The sequence below is a fragment of the Phoca vitulina genome, unplaced genomic scaffold (assembly GCF_004348235.1).
Source record: "Phoca vitulina isolate PV1807 unplaced genomic scaffold, GSC_HSeal_1.0 scaffold20, whole genome shotgun sequence".
In the NCBI taxonomy this organism is placed as follows: domain Eukaryota; kingdom Metazoa; phylum Chordata; class Mammalia; order Carnivora; family Phocidae; genus Phoca; species Phoca vitulina.
In genome coordinates, this window is record NW_022589723.1 from 24550009 (window position 1) to 24577478 (window position 27470).

The 27470-nt window shown below is 46.9% G+C and overlaps 1 protein-coding gene across 1 annotated transcript in view; it reads right to left on the reverse strand.

Moving 5' to 3' along the window:
• Nucleotides 1-3562: 3562 nt before the first annotated feature.
• The window catches only part of ALDH1A2 (aldehyde dehydrogenase 1 family member A2), an 89234-nt gene continuing 65326 nt past the window's right edge, over nt 3563-27470 (reverse strand). Inside the window, exons 8-13 of the mRNA XM_032417392.1 lie at nt 17338-17440; nt 15232-15416; nt 13726-13890; nt 12933-13090; nt 12530-12604; nt 3563-5404 (exon numbers count right to left, since the gene is read on the reverse strand). Of these exons, the coding sequence (XP_032273283.1) occupies nt 5332-5404; nt 12530-12604; nt 12933-13090; nt 13726-13890; nt 15232-15416; nt 17338-17440 (759 nt within the window). The 3' untranslated portion in view covers nt 3563-5331. The remainder of the gene's footprint in view (nt 5405-12529; nt 12605-12932; nt 13091-13725; nt 13891-15231; nt 15417-17337; nt 17441-27470) is intronic.

Sequence of the window (27470 nt, forward strand, 5' to 3'; positions counted from 1 at the left end):
ACACTCGGGGCGGCACCGAGCCCGCGGGCCTCGTAATCACCCCACGCGGGCTCTGAACAAAGCGTTGAACCCACAGGACCGAAACTGGGGGAACGGTCGGAGCTGCATTCATCGCTTGCCCCTAGCTGGCTCGAGGGATGCACCTGTGGCCCGCCTCCAGGCCAGGAGTCCTATCCGAGAGAGTCAGGGTCCAAATGATGGCCTCAAAGCTGGGTGAGAAATGACAGATTCTGGGGTCCTAGGAACTGATTGGCAAAGCAATGGAGTCACCCTGTGATGACTTTTTGCAGTTCAGAGCTGTGTGTGCGGCATGACATCTTGGAGCACCTGAAGAAATAGATCATCCACGAGGTTTTCATCCCCACACAGCATTGCAAGGTAGGCAGGGCAGGCATGATCATCCCGATCCCACAGAGGAAGGGGAGGCCCCCCGAAGTGAGGTGACCTACCCAAAGACACACACCTCTTAAAGGCACTCCAAGTGAGCAGTGCTCATCCCTTCTTGGACCCTCTGGGGCAATGTGCTTTTCACTCTTTCCACACTGCTGGTCAGCTGTGTCTCTGAGCCGAGCTATCACTCTGGATGACCACCCCGAGGATGTGGGAAAGGGTCTACAGGACCCTTCCATCAGCTGGATGTGTGTGCCTGGCAAGGAGTTACAGTGAGAGCAAAGCATGGGGTCCCCCCGCAGGGAGCAACGGCCTTGGCCCGCGAGCTTCCCCAGGGCAGGAGCCGTGCCCGGCCTGCTTTGAGCTCCCACATCCATGCCAGCGCCTGGCGTCAGAAACGTTGCTGGAGGGAGGGAAAGGAAGAGAAGGGGACAGAGGAGGAGGGTGGTTTCTTAGGGTCACTGGTCAGGGGTGCCGGCTCTTCCCTGACCGGCTGACGGCGACCCCCGAGAACAGTGCCAGGACTTCGTGGAACGTGTATTTTCCAGTCCCGTTCGGGCTGCATTCATTAGCTTCCCACCTTTGTTTTCTTCTTTTCTCGTCCCGTTTTTTAATTCATGTGATGCTGTTGCTGTTTCTATTATTCCTGTTATAGTTTAAGCATTGTGATTGACTTTAAATATTTTGGGGATGTTAGTCAACAACAACAATAAAAAAAACAAGCTAGAAAAACTAAGAAGTGACTGTATAAGTACATGTAACTGGCAGTGAGCCTTTCCATTCTGCCCCCGCAGAGAATGCGGCCAGTATGGCAGTAAGAGGGCCTGGAGATTTTCCCCAGCAGTCCTGCTACCCCTCCTCTCTGCACCTTCCCCAATTCTACCCACATTTTGACGCTTATTCCGAGGCCGGTTTCCTCCTCTTAACCTCCCCCAGCTAATCCAGCTCGAGTTTCTTCTAACTTAAGACAGGGAGCTCACGTCCTCTCTTTCCATGGGGCTCTGGAAATTCAAAATCCCCTAATGCAGGGCTCCTCAAACCATCCCCGTCCTTTCAACCTCTTGGCTGCCTGTCCTTCTTGAGCTTTCTGCCCTGGGTTTCTGGGGTGTACCTCTGACAGGGTTTCCTCCCAGTTCTCTGCCTACCGCCTTCATTTCTTTCACTCAGCTCCTCCTCTTCCTTGGCCCAGGTTTTGTTTTTATTCTTGTGTTCTCTGTACAGACAACCATCACTCTTACGGTCGTGTCCCAGTCCAGTCACCCAAGCCAGGTTCCAATCTCTTACCTCCAACTGCCTGCGGGTCTGTCCAGATATCCCTTCATCACCCCCAGAATTACATGTCCAAAGCTGGACATCAAGATCTCTCCCTAAAACTCTGTTCTCTGTGTTCAGCTTCTTGGTTCCACTTCTGTGGCCATGGCATTGCCATTTCCTTCTCAGCCAGGCTTGAAAACATAGTCACTTACTTTTTATTCTTTCATATTCACTCACCGAGTTCTGGTGATGTCCCCACTGATTTGGTTCTCTCCTCTCCATCCCGTGACCATGCCAGGATCACCCCAAACTCATCCCATCATCAGTCTGCTTCTCCTGCCATCCATTCTGCTCCAGAATGGTAAGCCCTAAACGCTGCCTTGTCATTCTCCCGTCCCCAAACCACTGGGGACCCCCCTCCCATTTTCTATTTCAGTACCAGGGATCTCTGGCTGACCCCCAGGACCATCGGCACTCTGAACACTCGCTGGCATGCGGTGCCTGTCCCATCTCGTGATCACATGACCGAGCCCTGCCTTACCTCCAGGCCATGCATATTACCGTCTCCCCGGAGTGCCTGCTTCCTGTTCCCTTGCTATTGGAATTACATGCCATCTTCAAGCCCAAATCAAAACCCACCTCCTCTGCTAGCTTCTCAGACTGTCCTCTTTTCTTGGGCATCTTCCTGTTTTGTTGTGCAGTCCAGTGTATTCACGGTTTCTTTCTGTTCCTTAGTCCCTACATTATAATATTCTTGCCCTTTATTATCTAAAAGGTAGTGAAAAAGCATGAGATCACCAATATGAAGGCACTGTGCAAGTTTTGGAGGAAAAGGTATAATGGAAATCTCAGGTGTTAACAGTGAAAAAAAAGACCGCAAATATATGGTGCTGATGGCAAATGACGGAGTGTCTCTGTGTTAGTTTCATTAGTGACATTTGCAATGCTGTCATTTGCCTTTATGTTGGTACCATAAAGAGATGCGGTTTGAGTGACTTTGTGCTTTAAAGAACCATCAAATTATATCTTATTCTGGATTCCTGTTATCTGTAAGCTCTATAATGCCACCTGCCAGAGGACTTTCCATGATTACTCTATGCCCATCTCATTCTCGTTTTCTTCCCGGTGGCTCAAGGTAATGGACATGAGATAGAATCACAGGGAGCCCACATCTTCAATTTCAGAGTACGTCCCAGCGCCCAGGGACCCCGCGCCCAAGGCTCAATTTGTTCCTCCGAGGGACGAGGTATCAGCAGTCAGAGAGCCACACATCCCGCCCCGAGTCTGATTCTCTTTGTGGCCAACTCAACAGTTTTTGTTTTGTCTCACTGGACCAGGACTCGGGTGGAGACTCCAAGCATTGAAGGAGGGGATGTACGGGTCTGGAGGGGGGGAACCTCTCCCCAGAGGCTCAACTCTGAGAACGTGGAGAGAGCAAACAAGCTCTGGCTGGTAATACAGTCACCACTTACAGCTTCCTTTTTGCAGCTGCGAAAATAGTGCATCAGGTTGTCAGCTTTTGACTTCATCTCACCACGGTAAATAAAAATAAAGCTACTGCCAAGTGCCATCAGCGATGTGAGCTCTGTCATGTAGCCCACGACTCTGAGGACAAGGCCCTCAACACTCCTTCATGTTTTAGCTTTCAGGAGGCAATTTTGAATTAAAACAGTCGTTTCAAAGATTTCATCCATGATTCTACTTGTTGGCCGTGTAAAACAGTATGTGTACACAAAGTTTAAATAGTGTCAGAAAACAAGGGTGTTGCTTACTGCATTCTGTAAAAATACTCTCCCAGACTCCTGATCAGTAACCAGAGAAAACAACACAGCTGAAAAACCCAGCAGCTGAGAGAAGGACCCAAGTGTACTCAGTATGACGCGAAGATTTGTAAACACAGCCACATAATCCCAAGGAGTACACAATATAAATGCTTTATTGCTAGCACAGAGGTTTCTTTTTAAGTAAATTAAAAGAAATAAATCTTCATTTTCACATTCTATATTGCAGTTGAAAGGTAAACTAGCTGGTTAATGGGTATGTTCACTTGGACACACGCTAGAAGAGGAGAGCATGACATTCACGTGGAAGAACTCAGAAGCGTGGCGTCTCTCGAGGCATCGGGCCACTGAATGCACTGTCGTTCGTAAATAACAGCAAACGGAGATTTCTTTTAAACATCATGAACAGACGAGTCTCATAAATAGAAAACCGGTGTGGTTAGAAAGCAGAAACCCATTACATACAGAAGGCTACCTACGTGTTGCCCATATTCCATGTACTTCTAGGTTATGCTTGGTACTTTTAAATAAATGATCTTCATCTAGGTTACAGACTGGATTGGATTCAGCAACTGGAAGAAGGGAAGGAGGAAAGGAAGCCAACACTGTCCATCAGCTGGTGGATGCGCTGGAAAGCAGGAGAGGAAGTGTGTGGCTGGGGGAAAGGGAGAGGGGCTGCTTTGTGCCTCCCCCTCGGGAGGCCCGTCGGGAAAACCATGTGTGGACGAGCCACTGGGCGTGGCGGGCTGGGGGGTTGTTGCTGGTGGGGCACGGCAATCGTGGTGCACTGCAAGTCTAAGAATGGAAATGGAACCTCCAGGCTTGGCCGGATTTTCCAAGGTTACTGCCAGCGCATTTAGGGCATGAGGGGCCACAGCAACACCCAGAGCACTGGGAGGAGCAGGGTTGGTGCAGGCGGCCTGGGGAGTAGAAGCAGCTTCGGAGTCCAATTGCAGAGATAATTCACTTCCTAAGAATTGTCAGCCAGCAGGGAAATGAACTTCTTTCTGCAGGCCCCCGGCACCAAATTCTTGAGCTGACTCAATTCATTTTAGGGTTGATTGTTAAGAGAAGCTTTGGAAAAAGATCTTATCAGTCTATGAAAAACAACTCCCCCCTCCCCCGCCTTATTCCAGAATCACCCAGAAGGAAGTAAACACACACGCACACCCACACACCCTAAAACCAAGCGGCAAGCTCAGAAGCTGTGAACTACATGTGATCATCTCTGGATCTGCATCTTCCTGATCTTTCACTCGTGTCTTTTATGGATGTATGAAAGCCAGACTGGGTCAGGAACATCCGAGTTCTTAGTTCTCGTTACATCTGCAGTGTACCAGCTCCTGGCAGTTTCGGTCTGGTCTGGCTCTAACTAAAACCATTTCATGTTTCGCTTTGAAGAAGTGGATAACATGAAATGGTAATTTGGCTGCAAAACCTTGGAAAATTGTTCCCGGCCCAAACATCTGCCCCAAATGAGCTCAGCTGAGATCTCCTTGGAGGGGTCGGAGGCGTGGGGGGGAAGTGAGCAGAGAGAGCCTGGAAGGGGGAAAATGGAGACAATGGAAAGACGACCTTTCCTCAGGAGGAAAGTTCCTTGTGACGAAAGGCATCAGCCCATCACTCCGGAAAGAGAGACTGGGTGTACCCGACAGTGACTTTTCCTGCCTTCATCCCACTTCCCCCAATATTTGGTATCGTTAAGGTGATCCCTTACAGAGTGCCAGGAAACCGTGCCCACGTGGTCTGCTTTCGTTATGCAGTGACTGGCCTGGCCTACATGTCATTATTTAAATCTTTAAATAAGGACTGGGTATGGACTTTGGATTCCTGAGAGCCGGGCCCCCCAGGGAGAGCAGAGAGGGAGGGTCCTGTGGGCTGGCCTCCACCTTCCTCCTTGGCCTTCTTAGGAGTTCTTCTGAGGGATCTTTACTGTCACCGTCTTCACCTCGGAGTACTCTCGCAAGCCGAATTCCCCCCTGAAAGGCAGAAATAGGCTGTGTCAGATGCCCAAGGCCCGGGCAGCCTGGTGTGAGTGATGGCAGGAGTCCCGAGAAGGGGCCGTTTAGCACCTGCTAACAGTAGGCCCTGGGGTTTCCATGTAGAAATGTCCAATGAGTGGACAGCCCAGCCCTCCTCTGAGGAGCAGAGGGGGCTGTCCTGTCACGAGCAGTGACCGTTTCTTAAAGGCAAAGGCCGATCCGTCTTCCCAGTATGGCCCAGGAAGGGGCAGCATTCCCAACTACTCAGAGAAACAGGCATGCGCGTTAGCCTGGGCCAGCGGTCACACAGACCCTGGACCATGCCCCTGGGTGGGCACCGCAGACAGCAGCAGGCCCAGGCCCTTACCGCCATGTCTCTACCACGGACAGCAATGGCTCTGGAGGACAATGGTGTGCTTTCCTCCTGCCACCTGCCACCCCGATGTGTCTGCGTTCTAGTCGCTCTCCTAGACACCTAGTCCACTTTAGCTGAAAGAAAAGCCTGAGATTTCTAGGCTGGGATCCCCTGGATGTTCTAAATTCTTTTCCACTGGTCCTTAGACTTAACAAATGGAAGCGGGGACCCAAAGGCCTGGGCAGGGAAGAGCATGGATCACCAGCAATGCTTTAAAGACAATCCTGACGCGTGCTGCCCACAGCCCCACAGAGTCAGGGGAAAGAGGGAGGAAATCCAAGTACCTGACTTCAAAGGAAGTGGCAGTAAGCTGGCCCCCCAAGACTCTGGGTAAACGTTTATGGGGTGGGAGCTGGGTCCCCTGCCTCTGCGGGGGCCAGGGGACGCTGCCCTTCCCGGCCCCCTGGTCCTGCTGCGCCGGGCTCCAGCCACTGCCCTCAGGGGGCCGGGGTTCGGCCCAGCTGGCGGCTGCCGTGCTCCCTTCCTTCCCCTCTGTGTCATCTCTCCTCAGTTCACCTCATTTCCATCGCCTTTTTCACCTTTCCTTTATTTCATTGTAAAGTCAAGCATGTTCTCCTAATTTTCTCTTTTAAACATTGAACTTTTCTCCCCCTCTATTCTTTTTAAAGCCACTGGCCCGTGAGGCTTTCCCTGGCTCTCTCAGGGGGAGGAGCTCCTCCCGCCTCTGTGTTCACAGAGCACCTGGTGCGCCGACCACCACAGAGCTGTCACCTGTCCCCGGGGGAGAGGCCGTCTCCCCCCGCGGACCTGTAGCTGACTGTTCCTGCCTCCTGCCGGCCACCCAACCTGGTGTAGAGCCCACGGCTTCAGGCTCGGACGGCACTTGCGGAACGGAGGGACAGAGGGAGGGCTTTTTCCCATCCCCCCTCCCCCAGTTCCACCCAGTGGATATACCACCTCTGCCAGGAGAAAATAAAAGAACACTTACAGATTTATTTGAATAAGAAAATATTAATAAAAAAGTCACATATGGGGTGCCTGGGTGGCACAGTCGGTTAAGCAACCAACTCTTGGTTCGGGTAGGGTCGTGATCTCAGGGTCGTGAGCTCGAGCCCCGTGTCGGGCTCTACACTCAGTGTGGAGTCTGCTTGGGAATCCTTCTCCCTCTCCCCCTTCCTCAATCTCTCTAAAAAGAAATAAATCTTTAAAAAAGATCCCAGTCATATATAAAAGATACGATGTTACAGTGACTGGGCTTTACAATAAAGACCTGCTGTAAGGGATTCATGCCGCTTCCTTCCAGGAACCCCGTGCCCTGCACAAGGCTCCAATTATTTTGCCAGCAGCAACTCTGAGCACCCAAGTCACCTGACTTGTCATGCCCATGCCCTCCCCGCCGGGACATCAGAGGCAGCTAGGGAGAGACCAGGGCATGTGTGCTATTATCTGTGTTGGCCATCTTGCTTATGGGAATGAGAATCAACTTGGGACTGTCCCACTCAGTATGAGGTCCCCTCATTAGCTCCTTCCAGGCCCTGAGTCTTTATTACCAGCTCAGCTCTGGCTCCTTCTCTACTTCTTCCTGCCCTCGGGCAATTCTGAAAGTGTCTCTTCATCACGGACATCATCTGCCTCCTGTTTGAAGTGAGGTTACTCCCTTCTTGTTTCCTGGCTTGTGCACGCACATGGGGCAGACCCTGAACCATCTCCTCCCACTCAGATCTCTAAGTCTGTTGTGAGAAGCAGAAGGAAGCCTACAGAGTCAGAAGCGTGGTGGTATGGTTGCTTTTGAGTGTGATGATTGGCTCCTGTAATCTTTGGGTGCACAATGCAATGGAAAATCATCCTGGGCTGGAGGAGCTCCTCCCCTGTGTCTCGGGCAGCCATCTGCCACCCTGGTCCGCACACAGCCTGCTCCGAGAATGAGGAGTGGCCTCGAATCTGTCATAAAAACAACCCTGGAGCTGGGGGTCAGCAGGCAGGCATGCCCACTCAGCTCTGCCATTAACTGGCTCTAAGACTAGGCGAGCCACCCCATCCTCCTGGTGCCCGGGCATCTCTCAGGCATCAGGAAACGTAAGGATCATCCTTGGAGCTTGCTTACATTGTGGATTCCTGACCATCCCCACCGAAGACTCTGTCCCGGTAGGTCTGGGGAGGAGCCCAGGAGACTGTGATGCAGGTGGTTGTTTGGGCCACCCTCTGAGAAGCGCTGCTGGAAAGTCTCTGAGGGCCCCACGTTTAGATTCTTCTGCTATTTCACCATCTCATTCTGGGGGCTTTCTCTCCAATCTAACTTAATCCAGTTAAATCCCACAGTTACGGGAGAACTGCACTACGGTGCAAACGTAGACACGCCGCTCCCGCTGCACCCCGATCTCTCTGCAGAGCTCCACGGTGCGTCCGGGCAGAGGCACACTCAGACGCCTGTGTTCCTGCTTCTGAGCCAGACTGGGTTATATTCCCTACCACGAACCAAACCTGGCACCCCACGGGCAAGTAAGATGTTAGATTTGGGTGCCTCTCAGCCAGTCATTGTAGAAAATCACTCATAAAACAAAGAGGGATTTCCATGTAGGATGTATACTTCCCTGCTCTTTTCTTTGCCTTACAGCAACATTTCGCAGAGCAGGGTTTCCAGACCACCTGTGCTGAATCATTCCAGAAGCCTGTTGTCAATGCAGAACCTCAGCCTTAGCCCAGCTTTACTAAAGCCAAATCTCTGAGAGTGGGTCGCCAGACAGGCATGCTTGGCAAGCCCTTCTCCCAGACCACAGGTGACTTTCTGTGCACAAGCATGCTCTGCACCTCCATATGAGCACACATGCATGCATGTGCATGCGAACTTGGGAAGCCCTGATTATCCTAATAATGCTTCTCATCTTCAAAGCCGACGTCCTTAGTTTTTAAAATGCTGAGGTTCACAGCTTTCTTTCCATGTGCTCAGTTTGTGACATGTATTTTATAGCTTGTCCCAGGGAAGCTTAAATGAGGAGTAAGGGAGGGGTCGGGAGGAATGAACCGGGGAACTGGCTACAGGGCAGGCCTGAGCCGCCCCCCTCTCTGACCCTGGGAATCAGAGGCCAGCCCATCGGGGAACCTGTAGAGGGCAGCCCTCCACAGCGCTCTTTGGGGGGAGAACTCCGGTGCTCCCACAGTCCGCCTTGGAGCTTGCTTCCAGAAAGTGCTACTTCTCCGTGCCTCTGAGAGGTGGGAAAAGGGGTGCCAGGGACCAGAGCCACATGGGGTTTGCAAGGCCAGGAGATAAACAGTACTGTCCAGAGGAGGGTAAGGGGAGTTTCTGGGATTGCAGTAAGTAGGAAGGAAGAGTGGGGGACCAGGATAGAGTAGGTTCTTTTATTTGAAGCCTTTGCGACCACTCTAGGTCATTTAAGGAAGAAAAAACATGTTTGGGGAGCAAGTAGGGACTAAGAATCATGTAATCTAGACAAGATGAAGTGAGTCTCATCAAAGAGCACTGTTCCCTAATTATTTTTTAACTGCACTGCAAAGGCCAAATCACTACAGCACCGAGACAAGTCGAGAAAGGCTGCTTTTCAGTCTCTTGGGCCACTGTTCTGTGTGGTTCTGACACAGCCAAACTGTCTCCTGGCAAGTTCGTCTCTTTGTCTTTCCAGGCAAGGGGAAGGTTTCTAATGGGAATAGACTGGACCTGGACAATGTCACAAGCCCGAATCCTGTCCATGCTGAGGGTCCAGGACAAGTCTGGGACAAGCTCCATCAACCGGCGATTATTTATTATATTTTATGCCCATGATTCACCCTCTTAATGATCTGTAACAAAACAGTCGGCGTGAGAAGCATTCCCAGAGCCAGGGATCGTCCCAACATTTCAGAGACCAAGAAGGCACAAACACAGAAGCGGGACACGGAGTATCAAGTTACATGCATCCTGAAAAGTGGGAGCAGAAAGTGAAGGTCATATGCAAGTTAGGAGGAGATAGCTGGAGTACACGAAGACTTTATAAAAGCTGAAAAAATACTGATAACAGAGCAAAGAGGATCCAGACTGCTTCTGTATCCTCTGGTTTACTTGCTGTAAAGCAAGTGGGAAGCACTGAAGGCCAGAAACAAGACTCAAGCAAGAGCGATTTCTCCCAGCATTCCCAGGGACAGGACAGAAGTTGATGATGCGAGCTGAAATTCGGGAAAACATTCTGCCACACTTCCAAAGTAAGACATTTATTAGGAAAAAGAAGGATCACCTACATAACACTCACCTACTTGACCACTAGCGACGATATCAGCTAACATTTCTGGAGGCTTGCCGGACACTGCTGGATATCTGGAACACTGAATCCTACCATTTAATCCTCACGGCAACTTTTGGGGTAGGTACTATAATTATTCCCATTTTAGAGATGAGGAAACAGAGGCTTAGTGAGATGAAGTAATTTGTCCAAGGTTGCATAGGTATTAAGTGGCAGGGCCAGGATACGTATCTGAAGCCATGTGATTCTAGAAACTCTGCTCTTAGCCTCACCGCTATGCTTAACTTTCAGTTTAATGGCTAAGAGCTAGAAATTACCAGCTGAAGTATCTGAAGCATGTAAATCCTCTGCACTGGTCTTACGGGTTCACTGTACTTTGTCCCCAATACCGTACTTGTTTCTCCCACAATTGCCGCTACTCACTCTTCCTCCACTCTTACCAACCCTGCAAATTATTCCCCTCTCTCCAGCTACCCAAATGTTCCTCTCCTTTAAGGGCCAATTCAAATCCCTAGGTTTGGTCCTACCTAAAGGTTTTCCAGGCTTCTATAGCTCACAATGATCTCCCCCATCCCTGAACTCCTCTATGACTTCACCGTCTTCTCTGGAATTCTTCTGATTCTTTCAATGTTGTGTATTTCATTTATCCAGCAAAATCTCAAGTGCTGTGATGAACCACATCTTCTCCCACAGGCCAAACACTCAATACTTCAGCAGACTGATCATGAACTGGCACTGGCTCACAAAAGGATGCATTCATTAATGGCAGAGGGAATGGACGTAAGGATGTTTCCTCTTGGGAGTCACAGGATTTAAGAAACACAGAACCAGCTCCTTTCAAGAGGAGGGAAAATTTTTTGTTTTTGTTTTTTTAGAGAGAGTGTGAGCGGGGGCAGGAGGGAGGGGCGGGGTTAGGGAGAGCAGAAGGAGAGGGAGAGAGAGAGACTCTCAAGCAGACTCCACACTCAGTGAGGAACCCAATGTAGGGCTCAATCTCATGACCCTGAGATCATGACCTGAACTGAAATCAAGAGTTGGACGCTTAACTGACTGAACCACCCAAGTGTCCCGGGGGAAAATGTTTTTTTGTTTTTTTATTGGGGGAGGTGCGTGTCAGCTCAGGGAGACCCTGGCTACCATTCACACTCTGAATGCCACTCAAAAAATCCATTTATATATGAAGGCGGCAAATAACATCCCCTTGAGTGTAGTTCTCCTCTGCTACAGTCCCATTTTTCAGGTCCTTTGCCTCACAGGAGGACCCTCCACAGCTCTGATCCCGGCCCTGAAGAGTCCCCGCACCTGGCCTCCCTGCTTCCTTGGCTGCATATCCCAGCAGCCACTGAAACCTACGTTCAAACCTCACATCTGCCACGTACGGGCTGTGTGACCTGGGCAGGCTGCTTAGCTAGTGCAAGCCCCAGTTCTCCACCCGAACCATGTGGGACGTGAAGGGAAGTATATCAATCCCACTCCGTCATCATGAAAATCAAATGAGACATTAAGAAAGAAGCTAACGTAAAGCCATACACAGAGCGGGCATTTAATGAGTGATACCTATCAGCGTTAATTGTAAAATCCTCGTGACGGGTCTTCTTCCTCTAGTCTTTGCCAGGATGTCCTCTACCTGCCAGAAATCTCGGCCTTAAAACCTCTGGTATCTCCTCAGCTCCCACAGAACGTCTAAGCCCTCAGAGACTGGGTTTAAAACAACCTTTCCACTTGTATCTTCAGCATCCTCCAGCCATCCTACGTCCAAACCCTGCAGTCCCAGCCTCAGAGAACCTACAGGGGCCGAGCAGGCGATGTAAGGGAGGGGCTTGGGCATGTGTAAAAACGAAGGGCTACCAATATTCAGGCCCCAGAAGCAATAAGGACGGTGGGGAAGAAGGGGAGTTCTAGAGCTCACAGCTGCAGCAATTTTGCTATGGGGGAATGAAAATAAGCAAGAAATCCAGATTTTATGGAAAGCCTCATTTTTGAATGCCAGTTAAGGATTTTAAAATGTGGGGCAAAGTGAAACACTTCTGCAGGCCAGATTTGTCCTTGGGCTGGCAGATGGTGACCTCTGTTTTAAACACACCAAATCCCTGATGTTCTGTATTTGTTGTACCTTCATGCCTTGGTTCCTGCTATTCCCTCTACATGGCAAGACTGGTCCTCACAAACTGAAACGTGATTTGCTCTGTGAAGTCTTCTCGGACCCCAACAGGCAAATTCCATGGATTGTTTCCTCTGTACTTGCAAAAGGTTTGGCACACTTCTATCAAGAAAGCAGCCCTGATTTTATGAAATAGATGGTAAATTTTTATCCATTCCCACGTAAGGGAAGGGAGTTGTGTTCTATTCATCTTTGTGACATGTAGCACAGTGCTTCGTTTATAGAAGTACGTGCTTAACAAACTGCTGAATGAATGGATGAGAGTAAGAGAATTAAACAATTGTGTGCATACTCCTCTAGGCTGGTATTTGTAATCCGTTTCTCTGCAGGCACCAGCAACTTTGGACACTTACATTTCTCTCCCATTTCCAGACATCTTGAATCCCCCAAAGGGGCTCTGGACATTTAAGGCATTGTAACAATTGATCCTAAGAAAAGAAAACATAGTACCGTGAGTGTGAATTCTGCTTGCACAGAAGTAGTCCCCTCAGCATAATATTTCTTTTAAAAGTTTTATTTTCTAATTCCCCTTTTTGCATATGAAATATTTAGAACTTAAAATTGACTTTGATCTCCTGACCTAGCCATTAAGGAGTGTATATCCCTTTTCAGGGCGAAGGCTGGTTGCTTTCCGTCTTCCCCATCCCCCCGGAGGATCTGCTTATGACCCACACTCCAGAGATCACGAGGCCCCTACAGTACCACCAGTGGTGTGCGTTACGGCCAGAACCATGAGGCTGGCCGCCCTCATCTTACCAAACAGTCCCAGCCTGCATTGCAGAAGACACCGTGAGCGCCTTGTTGATGTCATTAGTGAAGACGGCTGCTACAAGTCCAAAGTCTGAGTTATTGGCTCTTTCGATAACTTCATCCATAGTCTTAAACCTCAGAATTTCCTGAACAGGTCCAAAGATCTGCAACAAAACGGCGTGAGCCAACATGGGGTTGTTGCTCTGCCTTCATTATTTAAATGACATTTAAGTTTAGTAGCACAGAACTGTAAAATTGCTCAAACTTTGCCAGAACAGGATTATGTGAGTCTAACTTTAGAGTTCATTTAAGGCCCCCTCTCCTCCATCCTCCCTGGCATCCCCGGATCCCACGGTCTGTACCAATGCTGCCTTCTCCGTGATTCCCCAGCCACTGCCCCAGACCTCAGAACGGCTGCTGGCTGAGGTGCTCCGGTCGCCCTCCTGCACAAACGTGAGGTGGCTTGGATGCCTTCTCCTTCCCGGCGGACAGCTTAGTAACCCACATCTGAAGGATTGACCTGTGACTAGCGTATTACTAAGGCCAGTGATCGGCTGTTATGATTGTCCTCTTGGCTAATAATAATTGCAGTCGAGGAGCACGTCACAACCTGCCTCCATCTAGCTTGCCTGCCTTCTGATTTAACATTTTCTTGAAAGCAGGATTTGCACAGACATCTGTGTTGTTACAGAATGTATATCAAATATAAAGAGCCAGAGCTAGAATACCATCTACAAGAAATGCTCTGGAAGCCATCCCAAGAAAGGCATGGCTTCCGCTCGAACCCCATATTTGATACCTCCTCTTTGGCAATGCGCATGTCGTCGGTGACGTTGGAAAACACGGTGGGCTCGATGAAAAACCCCTTTCGGCCCAGCCCTTTGCCTCCACATTCCAGCTTGGCACCCTCGGCCACACCACTCTGGATGAGTTCCAGGATCTTGTTGTATTGTTTCTTATCAATCTGCAAGAGAAATTTCCTAAAGACTCCATGTAAAGTCTTCTATGAAAAGAGAAAGAAGTGTGTACTCAAGGATCTCTCACTTATCTAGTCATGCCATAGGGGACTGCTGCCATTTAGCCACTGTTCTCCGAAAAAATGGTCACTTTGTATGTTTAATCCAATATATTGAGAATTCCATTAAATGCACTGCACGGATGATAGTGCCAAATCAGAAGTACCAGATGCAGAGTTAGGCAATGTTTCTAAATGATGGTGAAACTGGCTAATTGATTAAATGCGGTTTCTAAATGGGGAAAAACTGACCGCTATAACCAAATGAACAGTTCACCAAGTTGAACTGATACTAAAAAGATGAGAACAATAGGTAAGCTCCATGGTGCTTCAAATCCTGCTGGGGTCTATTTTTAATGGAGTTCCTATTACACCTCTAGAAGAAAGGGTTAAGTATAAAGAGCAGGGACCAGCTTCCTACTCCATAAAATACGGTTAGTCTTGCCCACCCCCCAAGTTATAGTCATCATTCAATTATGATGGTAAATACAAAAACCTAAATTCACTTAAGTTTGAATTACTCGGCTAGAACATCAGTCATCTTTCAAATGGTCCCCAAATCTAGGAGATGTTGTTTCTTATCGGGAAGACCTATATGCTAGAGATTCAGATGCAATCTGATCCAAGTATCCTTTAAAAATTCCCAGACTCTATCTACAGTTTAAGATTCGACCAGAATTCTATCCAGAAATACACCTTGATGATTGTGGAGAACGTGCAGAGCCAGATAGTGTGGGACTTTTGTGGCCCTCCCCACGGCACTACATGAAGTCTACAGAGTAAGAGACAACCATACAGCAGGGGGACAAGTAGACAGCCCTCTATTCCCTACACATTACAAGCCACAAGTAGGCCAGGTTGGCAGAGAGATTCCTTAGCCACGGAAGAAAGGATACAGGGCTTCTGAGAAAGAGAGATACCCACTCTCCTTGACTGTGGCATTTGCAGGGATGTCTTGAAGGCCAGTGGTGAGGACTGGGACTGGGTTCTCAGGTCAACCTCCATCTTGTCATGCTCAGGTCCTTCCTTAGAGCTAAGAGACTCCCACTTACCCCCGGAGTTCAAAGTATCCTTGAGGCAACTTTAATCCCTTAACATTTCTGAGATAACATTTCCAAAGGGAAAGGGAAGCTTGAGGAATAAGCAATGCCTCACCAGCTCCAATTCCAGCCACGAAGCCGAGGTGGGAGAGCAAGGAGGAGGCGGGAAAAGGACGCTGTTTCTGGGGTCCCACTAGAGTGTCCGGCGCTCGCCAGGGATTAAGAGAAGAAATGTTTATGATTTCTCTACCTGGGGTCCCTGCTCCGTGGTGGGATCAAAGGGACTCCCCACGATGCGCCTCTTGGCCCGCTCCACGCTTCTTCTCACAAACTCCTCATAGATGGACTCCTCCACAAAGATGCGAGACCCGGCGGTGCAGCACTGGCCCTGGTTGAAGAACACTCCCTGGTGGGCCTGCTCCACAGCGTAATCCACTGCAAGAGGAGACAGCCGTGTCCTCAGCACCGTTCACCCGCGGAGGGCCCGTCCATGCAGCCCCCTCCCCTCCCTCTGCGGAGCCCCGGGTCTAATGCCGCGCTCACCGCACAGTGGAACCGTGAGGAGGCAGCACAGGGGAAAGCACTGGCTTGAGAACACAGTTTAGTACAAGTTCTGGCTAGATCCTGACGTGACTTGCTACGTGACCTTGAACTTGGACAACTTCCCTTCTTTGAGTCTCGTTCTTCTTCTGTAGAACAAGGGCCTAGACCACACCATCTAGAACAGGAGTCTCAAGCTCCACGTGCCAAGGGGCCAGGCAGATAATGTAGTGGTATCAATCGGCCAGCCAGGAAAACAATCTGATGGAGACTCAGAAGGAAAGCCACTGCATTTGGCTGTTACTATGCATGAATGTAAGCCCCTGGGTTGCCAGATTCCGATTTTAAGAAAAAACAGACATCAGGATTTTTCTTTTCTTTTTTTTTTTTTTTAAGATTTTATTTATTTATTTGACAGAGAAAGAGACCGCGAGAGAGGGAACACAAGCAGGGGGCGTGGGAGAGGGAGAAGCAGGCTTCCCGCCGAGCAGGGAGCCCAATGTGGGGCTCGATCCCAGGACCCTGGGATCATGACCTGAGCCGAAGGCAGTCGCTTAACCAACTGAGCCACCCAGGCGCCCCTGAAATCAGGATTTTTAATGTGTAATTTTTATTTTTTAAAGTGCTGTGTGACATTTCGACAGTTAAACATATGTATGCCCTGCGTTGGGTCTAGGGACTGCCAACTTGCAATCCTTGATCTATAGAACCTTGTAGCTGTATGTTTAATTAGTATTATGGTGAATTAAACTCTAACAGAAATGGAGCTTCTTGAAAGATACCAAGTTTTCTCTACATTTACTGGAATTGTATAGCAGCAAATAACTCTTTCATCTCAGAGCTTACACTTCAAGATAGGACTAGCAAATACAGTGTGTGCTAGTTGCTAACTGACTGACTGACTGAATCAGTCACTCATCAGTCAATCAGTCGTGTCAATGGAGGACTTACTCCCCAAGAGAAATTTAGGTGTGACAGTTCTGATCCCTCTGACAACCAGCATGACGCTGATGCTTTATTCTTCATGGACTCCAAGTTAGGGCTGAAAGGCAAGCAATCCGCTTTCTATTTTCTGACCTCCCAGTGGTGAAAGGGAAAGCAGCTCTGTCTGGTGGGATGGGAGGAAGAAAAAGACGGACCGAAAGAGCTTTTGAATTTTTATTCCCTGGAAAACTTTTCAAAACAGAAGGACCACACCGATGCAGAATGGCCTAGAGGGCATCCTGCCTGGAGACATGGGGTTTCCTAGATTACTGCTCCACGCCACCATAGGGTCCTACCTCCAAGGTGTAAGCAACTGACCAAAGTGCATCGACATTCTCAAAGTCATGGAAGCAGCAGAGGATGGGGTACTAAACAGAGGAGGGGTTGTGGGTTTGGGAAAATGTTGGCAGGGCTAGTGAACTAGAATTTTTGTAATGATCTACAAAGCCACCAGACACCATTGAGAACTTTCAGATTTCTTGAATCTAAGCAAAGAGAGGATATTTCTGGTTTTGAGAGGCTTAGACCATTGCTCTTTCCACTACACAGCACGAAGCAGGCCTTCTGCTCTTCTATCCTGGCCTCAAGTGCCACAGAGTCAAAGCAGCTCAGGAGGGTCTAGAAAACACTCTGTTCAGCTATCAACTGGCAAGTGCTCTTCCCCAATACTAAACTAGTTGCCCTCTAGGAGGAAGGGTCCAGGTTCTTCTACTTGAAGCTTCTTCTTAGCCTCACAGATCTTTTTCTTAGTGTCCTGTCAAAAGTGGAGATACAAAAGAGAGCACTGAGGGGCAATGTACCGGGACATGGAGGAGATCTGTAGTTGACTTACAATCAGCATCAGCAAAAATAATATTGGGACTTTTCCCTCCAAGTTCCAGAGTTACTCGCTTCAAGTTACTTCTTCCAGCTGCTTCTTGGATAAGCTTTCCAACCTGAAAGAAAGGAAATGGAGCGAGGTTTTGCACACCTTGCAGCTGAGACAGTCAGTGGCCAAAGCCAACGGTGGGAGGCAGCAGGGATGGATCCTGCAAGGCAAACTAGCAAACTAGCGCCGTGGACAACGCAGGAGCAGCTCCCATGGTCAACTTGGTCAACTTGGGTGGACAAGATACAAGTCAGTTGGGATGCAGTTTAATGTCTAATTGGAAATGAACTGGAAGTGAATTGGAAGACTGCTTTAGTTTCATGATGAAAAGAGCACTGAAAAGGGGTTTAATCTGGAAACTTAATCATTGAAAGATTTCTTTAAAGGCAACTGGCAAGCAAAATGTGACTAGAGGTTTTCTACCACTGTCCTGTGGCTTTTAGCTCTGGACTCTGGTCTCAAAAAAAAAAAAAAAAAGGCCAATTGGCTCCACATGAGAGACATGATGACTGTAAAAGAAACTCTTCGTGGATTTACAAAACTGCCAGGTAGGACTTTAATCAGATGGGTCAAAGAAGATACAGATGTTACAACTTCGCCTCTGCCTAGTTCTATAAGTAAAAGGAGTCCAGACAGCTGAGGATCTGTCTGTATGTGTGCAATGCCTATTTACTTAGAAGCCAAGCAAACAAGAAGCTAGGCTGGAGATAGCATTTACCACTGTGTAAAGTCATGTTTCTAATGAAATTGAAAGCGTTCAAATGGAAACAGGGATGTACCACCTACAGCCTCCCTTCGAGGAAGAACATATTGATTACCTCGGTGAGTAGAAATGTTGCCAAATCCTTCAGAGTTGGCCTCAGATGAAGAGCGTTTCCTTGCCCAAGAGGATCCCCTTGCCCTGGGTGGCCTATCCACTGGTGGCAGGGGTACGAAGATCCTCACTTTCAGCTCACCACAGGACAGCTCCAAAAGACAATCTATGTGCCGCCATGCTGCCTGTCGTTGGTGGAAGCTACCAAGCCTGCATTGCAGTTCAGTTTCCCCTTGTGCCCACTTCCCTTCAGCAGGGATCCCTCATAAATAATCAGCATGGCAAACTCTGTCTCAGCAACTGCTTCCAGAGAACCTGAGCTGTAACAGAGTGCTACTCTACTATGGGGTAGAGGTCCCATTATGGAAAATGCCAAGTCCCCACAGAGCCCATATGGGCAGTTTGCTCTTGTTGAGATGAAAAATGCAACTTTTGCCTGGAATCCTACAGAAAATAAAAGATTTTAAAAGCCTGGAGAAGAGAAATGCTACATTTCAGCCCCTCCTGCCCCTTGAGATCCTCAAGTAGGGCTAATAACTCCTCAGGCAGTGTAGTCATGGTTGAGAGAAAAGGCTCTGGAGCCTGGAAGTTTTACTGATTTTATCACTTACCAACTGTTTGACCTTGGGAAATTAATTTCTCTGAGCCTCAGTTCCCTCCTCTGTAAATGGGGCTAAAAATAGTATCTACCTCAGAATCCAGTTGTCTTGAGGATTAAGTGAAGGTACTTGGGCCTTAAAACCTAGCCTGGTACAGAGTAAGTACCCACACATGGTAACTACACACCGGCAGGAGAAGTCGGGGCCCCTCTGCTTCCTTGTTCAATGCAGAGAAATGGAGCTGATTGTAAAAGGAGTTACTGCAGCTAGACTTTCCAAAGCAGGTCTCCCCTTCTTCCCTCAAACAGCCTCTGCATATCAATTGCTTCAGGAAAATATTGGGGAAATGCTGACTTCCCTCAGCCTCTAATATTACTCATTCACTGGATTAAATGCTTTTATGTTTTTATTATTACTCTCCCTCATGGCAAAAAAAAAAAAAAACGTAGAAAATATACTTTCATTCTGAGGAAACCTGTGGGGGAAAGACAGTGATTCTCTGAAAGAGCTAGAATTAGAGAGTTTCTTAATTTGCAGGACAACGCTAGTTTCCAAGGGGTTGAAAAATACTAACATGTGGCCCTAAAGATTAATGGGTGGGCATCAGCCCCCCAGTCAGATGGTCCCTCTCCCGCCTTGCCAGGTTGTCTTGTCTGTCTTCTACCTCAAGGTAAACTCCCTGGGAAGACAGGCTAATAAAGGCCCTGTTCTCAGGCAGACATGCTCCCTCTCCCTCTTCTTCAGGAAGAAATTACATGTATATGATGGAAAGGAGAACCTGGCCTTCTGTTGTGGCAAGAGAATAGCAGTCAGGTGGAAGCTATGACTGAAGCCTGAGATCTCGAGCGTGAAACCTGCACGCAAGGGCAGCTGGGACAGCGCCGTGGGGAGTCCCCGACCAGGCTATCCCCCGCGACCCCGTTGTCCTGAGGAATTCTAGGGTTCTTGGCTCTCTCTGCCCTGAGGAATCCATATTCACTGATGATGACTCATCTTAAAGTCCAGGAAGATAAACAGGCAAGTGCTTTCTCAAAAAAAGGCAACCACTGGAATTCATGAAAATTATTATTAATTGTAATAAAAAAACCTAACATTTGCTGAGTCGTTCTGTGTCAGACATTGGCATGTATGAGCTCATCTAAGTCTCACAAAAACCCTTCAGAGTAGGTACTATCTCATGTTAAAGGCGACCAAACTGAAGAGCTGGAAGCCAACGGATGTTCCCAGGTTACCCGGCAGGTGGCTGGTAGAGCCCGTCAGAGCCCAGGGAGACTGACGCCAGGGGCCGGGGGTGGGTCACTTGCTCTATGCCCCTCCCTTCCTCTCTACCTTCTGCCCTGTCTGCCTTCCTTTCTATATTTACTGAGCACTTACAGTGTGCCACACACCACCAAAACCTTAACCCTGAACTCCAAATTGATTTCAAAGTGAGTAGGAATATCCCCTTTTGAAGATACAGATGATGGTCACACACGATCAGGTGCAAAACTAGCAGTTGGCCTTTGGAGTGACAGAAACAAGAAACAAGCGAAGGCATGGAGAAATCACAGGTCTCACACACAGTAAGACGCTGAGTAAATGCCTGGGGCTGGTAAAGGGAGTGCTGGCCCAGCTGGTATCATGGTTCTATCAGCCCTACTCCCTGACATTAATCAAAGAAGTTCTAGGGGTTGGTGTTTTTTGCCACAAGGAATGTTGTCCGGTGATTATTCTCATGGCTACGGTAACTATACAAAAACGTCGCTCAGTCTGTGGTCATCAGAGAATACCTAAGAATAATTTTTCTGGTGTCAGTGCTTTGCCAGTCTTTCCTTAGAAACCAAATTTGTACTAAACATTGCAAGGCAAGTCTCAGATGAATAATGCCTTTCCTCTTCATCTTTGGAAGAAGGTCAAGTTGCAGCTCGGCCTCAAGAAACAGCTGGATGGGGGAGGGCAGCTTAGTGGTTAAGCATCTGCCTTCAGCTCAGGTCATGATTCCAGGGTCCTGGGATCGAGCCCTGCTTGGGCTCCCTGATCAGTGGGAAGCCTGCTTCTCCTTCTCCCACTCCCCCTGCTTGTGTTCCTGCTCTCACTATCTTTCTGTCAAATAAATAAATAAAATCTTAAAAAAAAATAAAACAGTATAGCAAAAATTAAAAAAAAAAAGAAAAAGAAACAGCTGGATGTATGAGGCCACGGGAGAACCATTCCCATCTGGAGCGGCCTCCGGACCGGACACTGAGAAAAACCCAGTTTTCACTGATCCCCTTCATTCAACATGTATTGCTGGTTCTCCTACTTCGTGTCAGGTGCAATGCTGGGCACAGTCCTGCACCCGGAGGGCATTCGCAGCTAAGAGGACTGCATTATAAACTTAGCAGGTGCTCAGTAAGCGAAGCTTTGAGGTCCACTTGGAGAAAAACCTGGGTCAGAATGTATTATTAGATCTGAGCAGATGGGATTAGGGCTCTGCAGTACTTTGTTATAAGCCAGGGTCAGAGCACTCTGGTCCTATGCACAGAACTGGACTTCGGAGAATGTACTATTGCTCATGAATTCTCTCTGTGAGTGGACAGAGGTTAAATGACCCCAAATAGGAGGCACTTCATGATCACTACCAAGATGGGAAAAGAGATGATGGAAAGGAGAACAGATACAACTCCAAAGCAGGAGATTCTTAACAGGGCAAAGTAATGTTTAAAAACAAAGAGTTCAAGTGAGAACTGACTCCGTGTCTGCTTACAAAATATGATAGGTCCTGTGCAAACTAGCCTAAAATACTACTTGTACAAACCCCATACAGAGGTTTCCAGAATTACAATCTATGGAGTTAGACAAGTTCAGAAAGAATGAAATACAGGCACTACACAAAGGCCTGGGGTTAACTGGCCCTTCCAAGACAAGAAAGCGGTGAGTGGGGCGTTCCTTGGGGATACGTGCTGCTCGGTCAGAAGGCAGAAGAGCATGGAGAGACAAATGGGGTTGCAAGACACACAGGCCTTGTGAGGGGTTAAGAGTCAAGTCAATAGGGATGGATTCATAAAACCAAGTCCTATTCTGATAAAACAGGCAACATCTCCTGTCTTATTGCTGACAACCTGGCTAATTATAAGCATATTCAGGTTTGGAGACTACAGTTTGGCCCACGGGAGGCAGGAGACCCAGGTACTCCAAACTGTGGCTTGGCTCCTAACTCCGACTGCAATGCGGGAAAGCCACTCTGGCTCCTTGAACCTCAGTTTCTTCATGTGCAGAATGAAGGCACAGGCCAAGCAGTTAATGTCCGTGGTACTCGAGTTAGTTAGGAGAGTTTAAAAAGACATATGGGGCTCCTGGAGCTCCTGCTCGTCTGAGAGTCTGCCCACAATTCTTCTGCATTCTTCTTGCTTATGGAGCAGAAGTAGCTTTTCATACAAGTACCCAGCTGCCCTGAATGATAGAACAACCTGATTTTTTTTTTTTTTTTTTTTTTTTAGTTTCCTGCACAGAGCTCATTATGAAAGAGTAAGTGATAGCGTTCCTGCCATGTGGTTTCTTAACTTCGCATTCCCCGTAGTCAGCTGTATCTGGGTACCCCAAACAGGCGCAAGGATGCGAAGGGGGGGCTCCCCCACACATAATGGAACTGGGCTTGCTCTCAGCAGGAATGTTGGCATGGAGCAACTCTGACTCCCATCCTCGTTTTGAATAGGCTTCAAGCTTGGTATGAGGAGTATCCCTGGAAGAGCCACAATGGACCAGACCACGTTCATGGCAATGTAGCAGGGGCAGGAAAGGCAATTTGGTGCTTTGCAAGGGAAAGGATTTGTTATACAGGACAAAAAAAACACATGAAAGGCCTTCCCATGTGCTCTTTGCTCTTCATTTAAGGCTGTTACTGCCTGCACAGAATTTATGAAGTTAGGTAAAATTTTTATTAATTACTGAATTGTCCATATTAGGATAGGTTCTTGCTCAGAAACATTTCTTTTTATTAATTAGTTAATTACACCTATTAATAAGGGTGGATTCTTTCTCAGAGATATGCTACCTTTTTAAAAAAAACAGAAACACCTCAGTAAATTGGTTGAAAATGCCTGCTTTTTGGAATATATTTTCATTTCTTAAACCTCAAACAGATTGATTCTATGCTTTTTCCCTCCTCTCCTTTCTTATTTTTCATTGTTGGGCTTACTGGTTGACTATGATGGAAACAGGAATGCTGAAAATATGCATAATTGGGTATTTCTTATCTTTCTGAAATATCTAGAAATAATAGCCCAAATCAATCTGTTCAGATTTCCACCAGAAAGTAAAAGGACCAAGATATTTAAGCAGTTCCTTTAATCTCAGTGTAACAGCAATTTCCAAACTTTGTCAAATTCAGATTATGAAAGCCAATATGGCCACTACCGACCCATGCCCCCCATCGCACACCTGCCCCTCCAGCCACATGAAACCACTTGCCTTTCCTGGAACATGCCTCTCTGTCTTTGTACAAGCTGTTTCATCTGCCTAAAAGGCCTTTCTTCCCCTTGCTCACCGATAAACTCATTTTTCCAGACCTACTTTTGCTACTTCCTCTGAGAAGCTAGTTTTCCGGACCCACCCTCCCTACATGTCTGATCCTCTGATCCAAAAAAACCCTCACCCCGTTCTTGTTTAATATTCATCTAGATTGAATGTGAGCAGAGAGACCCTCTGTCTATCTGACATACATACGGAAGATTTGCTGGGCAACCACACCAGAACATGACACCTGCTCTTAAGGTCTCTGGAAATCAGAGACCATGAGGGCTTTATGGAAACAAGTGAGAGACTGGATTACAGGATGCCTATGTCCAAGGTAGTTGTATTTTGCTACAACTAACAGAATAATCTTGGGCCTCCCAGTACTTACCTTTGGCTTAAATTTCCTCTTTTTAATGAGGGGGATGACTTCATCTACTACTGGCCGCACAGTTCCTGGGGGGCTTAAAAACTTTTCTATGTCTGGGCTCTCCCTCCAGAGATTCTGATAGTTTTACTCTGGATTATTTTAAAAGTTCCCCAGAACATTTTTTTTAAGACTTATTTATTTGAGAGAGAGAGAGGGAGAGAGCATGAGCAGCAAGGGGCAGAGGGAGAGGGAGAGAAAATCTCTAACAGACTCCTCGCTGAGTGTGGAGCCTGATGCGGGGCTTGATCTCATGAACACTGAGATCACGAGCTGAGCCAAAACCAAGAGTCAGATGCTTAACTGACTATGCCGCTCAGATGCCTCCTCCCCAGAAATTCTAATGTGCTGCTAGGGTTAAGAACCAGGAGATTCAAGAATCTTTAAGGGCATCTCTCCCACACTTGTCTCTCACCTTGCATCACTGCTTCTCCTTTCTAGTTGTGCAACGTTACTGTTTGCTGAGCACATATTCTGTGCTGTTTGTTCTCACAAACATTATTTAATCTTCATGTTGTTTCAGTGAGGCGAAATTACCCCCGTTTTAGAGTTGAAAAAAAAAAATGAGGACTCAGAGAGGTCCAGAAATGACTTGCTGACAGGCTCCTGAGCCTGTCCTGGTTCTTCCTGCCCCATTACAGTTCCTCTCTGCGGTTCCTGCTTCTCTGCTCCAGATGCCCTGCTGGGGATAAGGTCCCCTCCGCTAGGATAAGACTCCCATCAGCCAAACACACTATCCACAGCTAACAGATAGTCCAGATCGGCTGTCTGGTACACTTAGCATCCTTTTGTTAACTACGTAGGACCCTCCCTTTTTATTTCAAAATAAATAAAAAAGGCAAGATTTTGATTTTTTGGTTTGCTTTGATAGGAAGACTCCTGGAGTACTCAAGTCAATGGTATGACACTTCCCACTCACCAGGTGAGCTAAATAAAGAGCTCGGCATCTTGGGACCTATTATCATCCCGAGCTCCAAGGAGAGGGACCCACTGCAGAATAAATAAATAATCTCGGCTAGCATGCAGAGGCCATAGCAGACTTTTTCTTATTCTCCAGTATTCGAGTTTTGATTTAAGTGTTAAGAAAAGGAAAAAAAGAGAATTTAAAACCTGTACATCCAATGGCTTTAACCCATCAAACTGGTATTTTTGATTCACGTGCCGGATGGTTTACTCGTGGACTCATACACCCTTAGGAAAAGACCCATCAGCTTTTTATAAAAAATAGCTAAAACTCTAGCAGGCTGCTTCCCCCACCTACGAAGAGGTGGTGCGGCTACGAGAGAGAGAGAGAGAGAGAGAGAGAGAGAGAGAGCTGCTCCAATCCCTGCCTCCAGCAGCAGCGGGGGCGTCCGCACTGTACGACATAACCTTCCTCCCGCTTAGGAAGTGAGAGGAGGACCCCGGCTGCGTGAATTCGACTCAGTGCTAATACAGCTGTTAGCTACAAACATTTGTTTGGCACGAATCAGTCTGGACTCTCCTGTAGTTTGCTTTGATGGTCTCTCGACTATCTTGTTGACTAATGATGAAACCATGGTTTGTTCATCTAACTGAATAAAGAAAACACCACACCAAGCAAAGTGCAAACTGCTTTCCTGCACTTGATTGAGGTTGTTTATTGACTCTGTGTTTATAAGAGCCCTTTAAAACTCACTTAGTAAATATTTACATGCATTGCTTATGTATTTCGCTGTATAAGGAGAAATTAATCCCATCTTTAATCTGTGTAACTCCGTTTTTCAAAGGAAAGCAGCCACCTCAAATAAGCTTCTTGTTACTGCTGCAGACATTCTGTGATGTCCCAGTAAGTCCCCTCTCCCTAGGGTAATCAGACCAAGAGCCATGTCCAAATTCTTCCCTCTGGAAGAATCTATACAATTTCCCAAGAAGCCTACAAAGTTAAATGAGAATAGATGGATCAAGAAGTAAAAAACCTGATGAGAGCAAGCTTAAAGTGGGTCTGGGAATTATGGGCTCATCTGATTTGCCTGTGAAAATTCTCTATCCACCCCCATTAACATGGGTAATTATAAACTGGCTTCCATATTCTAGACAGATGCTTCTCCCTCAGGTCTTCCATTGTCTGTTAATGATATCGTTCCAGAGAAGAAACTAGGAGATACTCCCGAGGCCACAGAAGTGGTTCCCCTCCAAGTGAGTGCAAGCCTCTCTAGAGACAGAAATATCAAATAGAGACTGCGTCAGAAAAAGTCAGTGAAATCTGCTCTATGCACATGCAATAGGCTAGCTCACTATTGTGAGTATTCCTAAGAGCAAAACTCTTCACAGGGTCACCTTCCACCTCATTCTTTTTCTCAAATTCTCCCTTCTCTCTCTCTCAGGTCCCTCCATTGAAGATCTGCATCTTTGAAGATTACATATTTAGTTTTTAATGTTCTCCCGTTAAGATAAAGAATTTCCTACATTATATAAAGCTACAGTAATAAAAAAATAGTGTGGTATTGGTGAAGGGACAGACATATGGATCAGCAGAACAGAATCTAGAAAAAGACCCATACAAATATGGACATCTAAAACACAAAGGGAAAGGCAGAAAGCCAATTCAGTAGGAAAAAAACATCTTTTCAAGAAATGGTGCTGGAACTCTTATTATCAACATTTTTTTTAAAAAAAGAACTTAGTTCCTCACCTTACAACATGCACAAAAATTAAATAAAAACAGATCACAGACCTAAATGTTAAACATGAAACTATAAAATTTCTAGAAGGAAATATAAGAGAAAATCTTTGTGATACTAAGCTAGGCGAGAATTCCTTAGGCGTGACACCAAAAGCCTGATCCAGAAAATTAAAAAATTAATGAGTCAATAAATTGGATGTCATGAAAATTAAGAACTTCGGCTCTGCAAAAGATACTGTTAAGAGAACGAAAAGATAATCTACAGACTAGGAGAAAATATTTGCAAAGCACAACGGACTTGTATCCAGAATACACAAAGAATTTTTAAAATTCTACAATAAAACAATAGAACAGTAAAAAATGGACAAAGATTAAAACACACTTCATCAAAGAAGACATAGAGATGACGAACACACACATGAAAAGATGCTCAACATCACTTATCAGCAGGGAAATCCATATCAAATACACAATGAGGTATCACCTCACACCTGTCAAAATGGCTAGAATCAAAAATACTAGAAGTAACAAGTGTTGGCAAGGACACGGAGAAAAGGGAACCCTTAGGCAATCTTGGTGGGAATATAAATTGGCGCAACCATTATGAAAAATAGTATAGAGGTTTCTAAAAAAGTTAAAGATAGAACTACTGTATGATCCAACAATCCCACTTCTGGATACTTATCTAGATGAAGAAAACAAAAACACTAATTCGAAAAGATATATCTGCACCCTCATGTTCATTGCAGCATTATTTATTATAGCCAAGATACGGAAAAAACCTATGTGTCCATCAATGGATTACTGGGTAAAGAAACTGTGGTTATATGTACACAATGGAATATTAGCCATAAAAAATACTAAACTCTTGTGCTCTGTGACAACATGGATGAACCTCAAGGGCATTATGTTAAGTGAAATAAATCAGAGAGAGACAAATACTGTATGCGTTCTCTTGTATGTGGAATCTAAAATAAATATATTTTATATATGTGTATGTGTATATATATGTATACATATATACAAACATATATATATATGCATGCCTATCTAGAGAGAGAAATATCAGATATATGTATCTAAAACAAGTTCATAGATACAGAGACAAAACTGGTGGTTACCAGAGGCAGGGGGTGGGGAGTA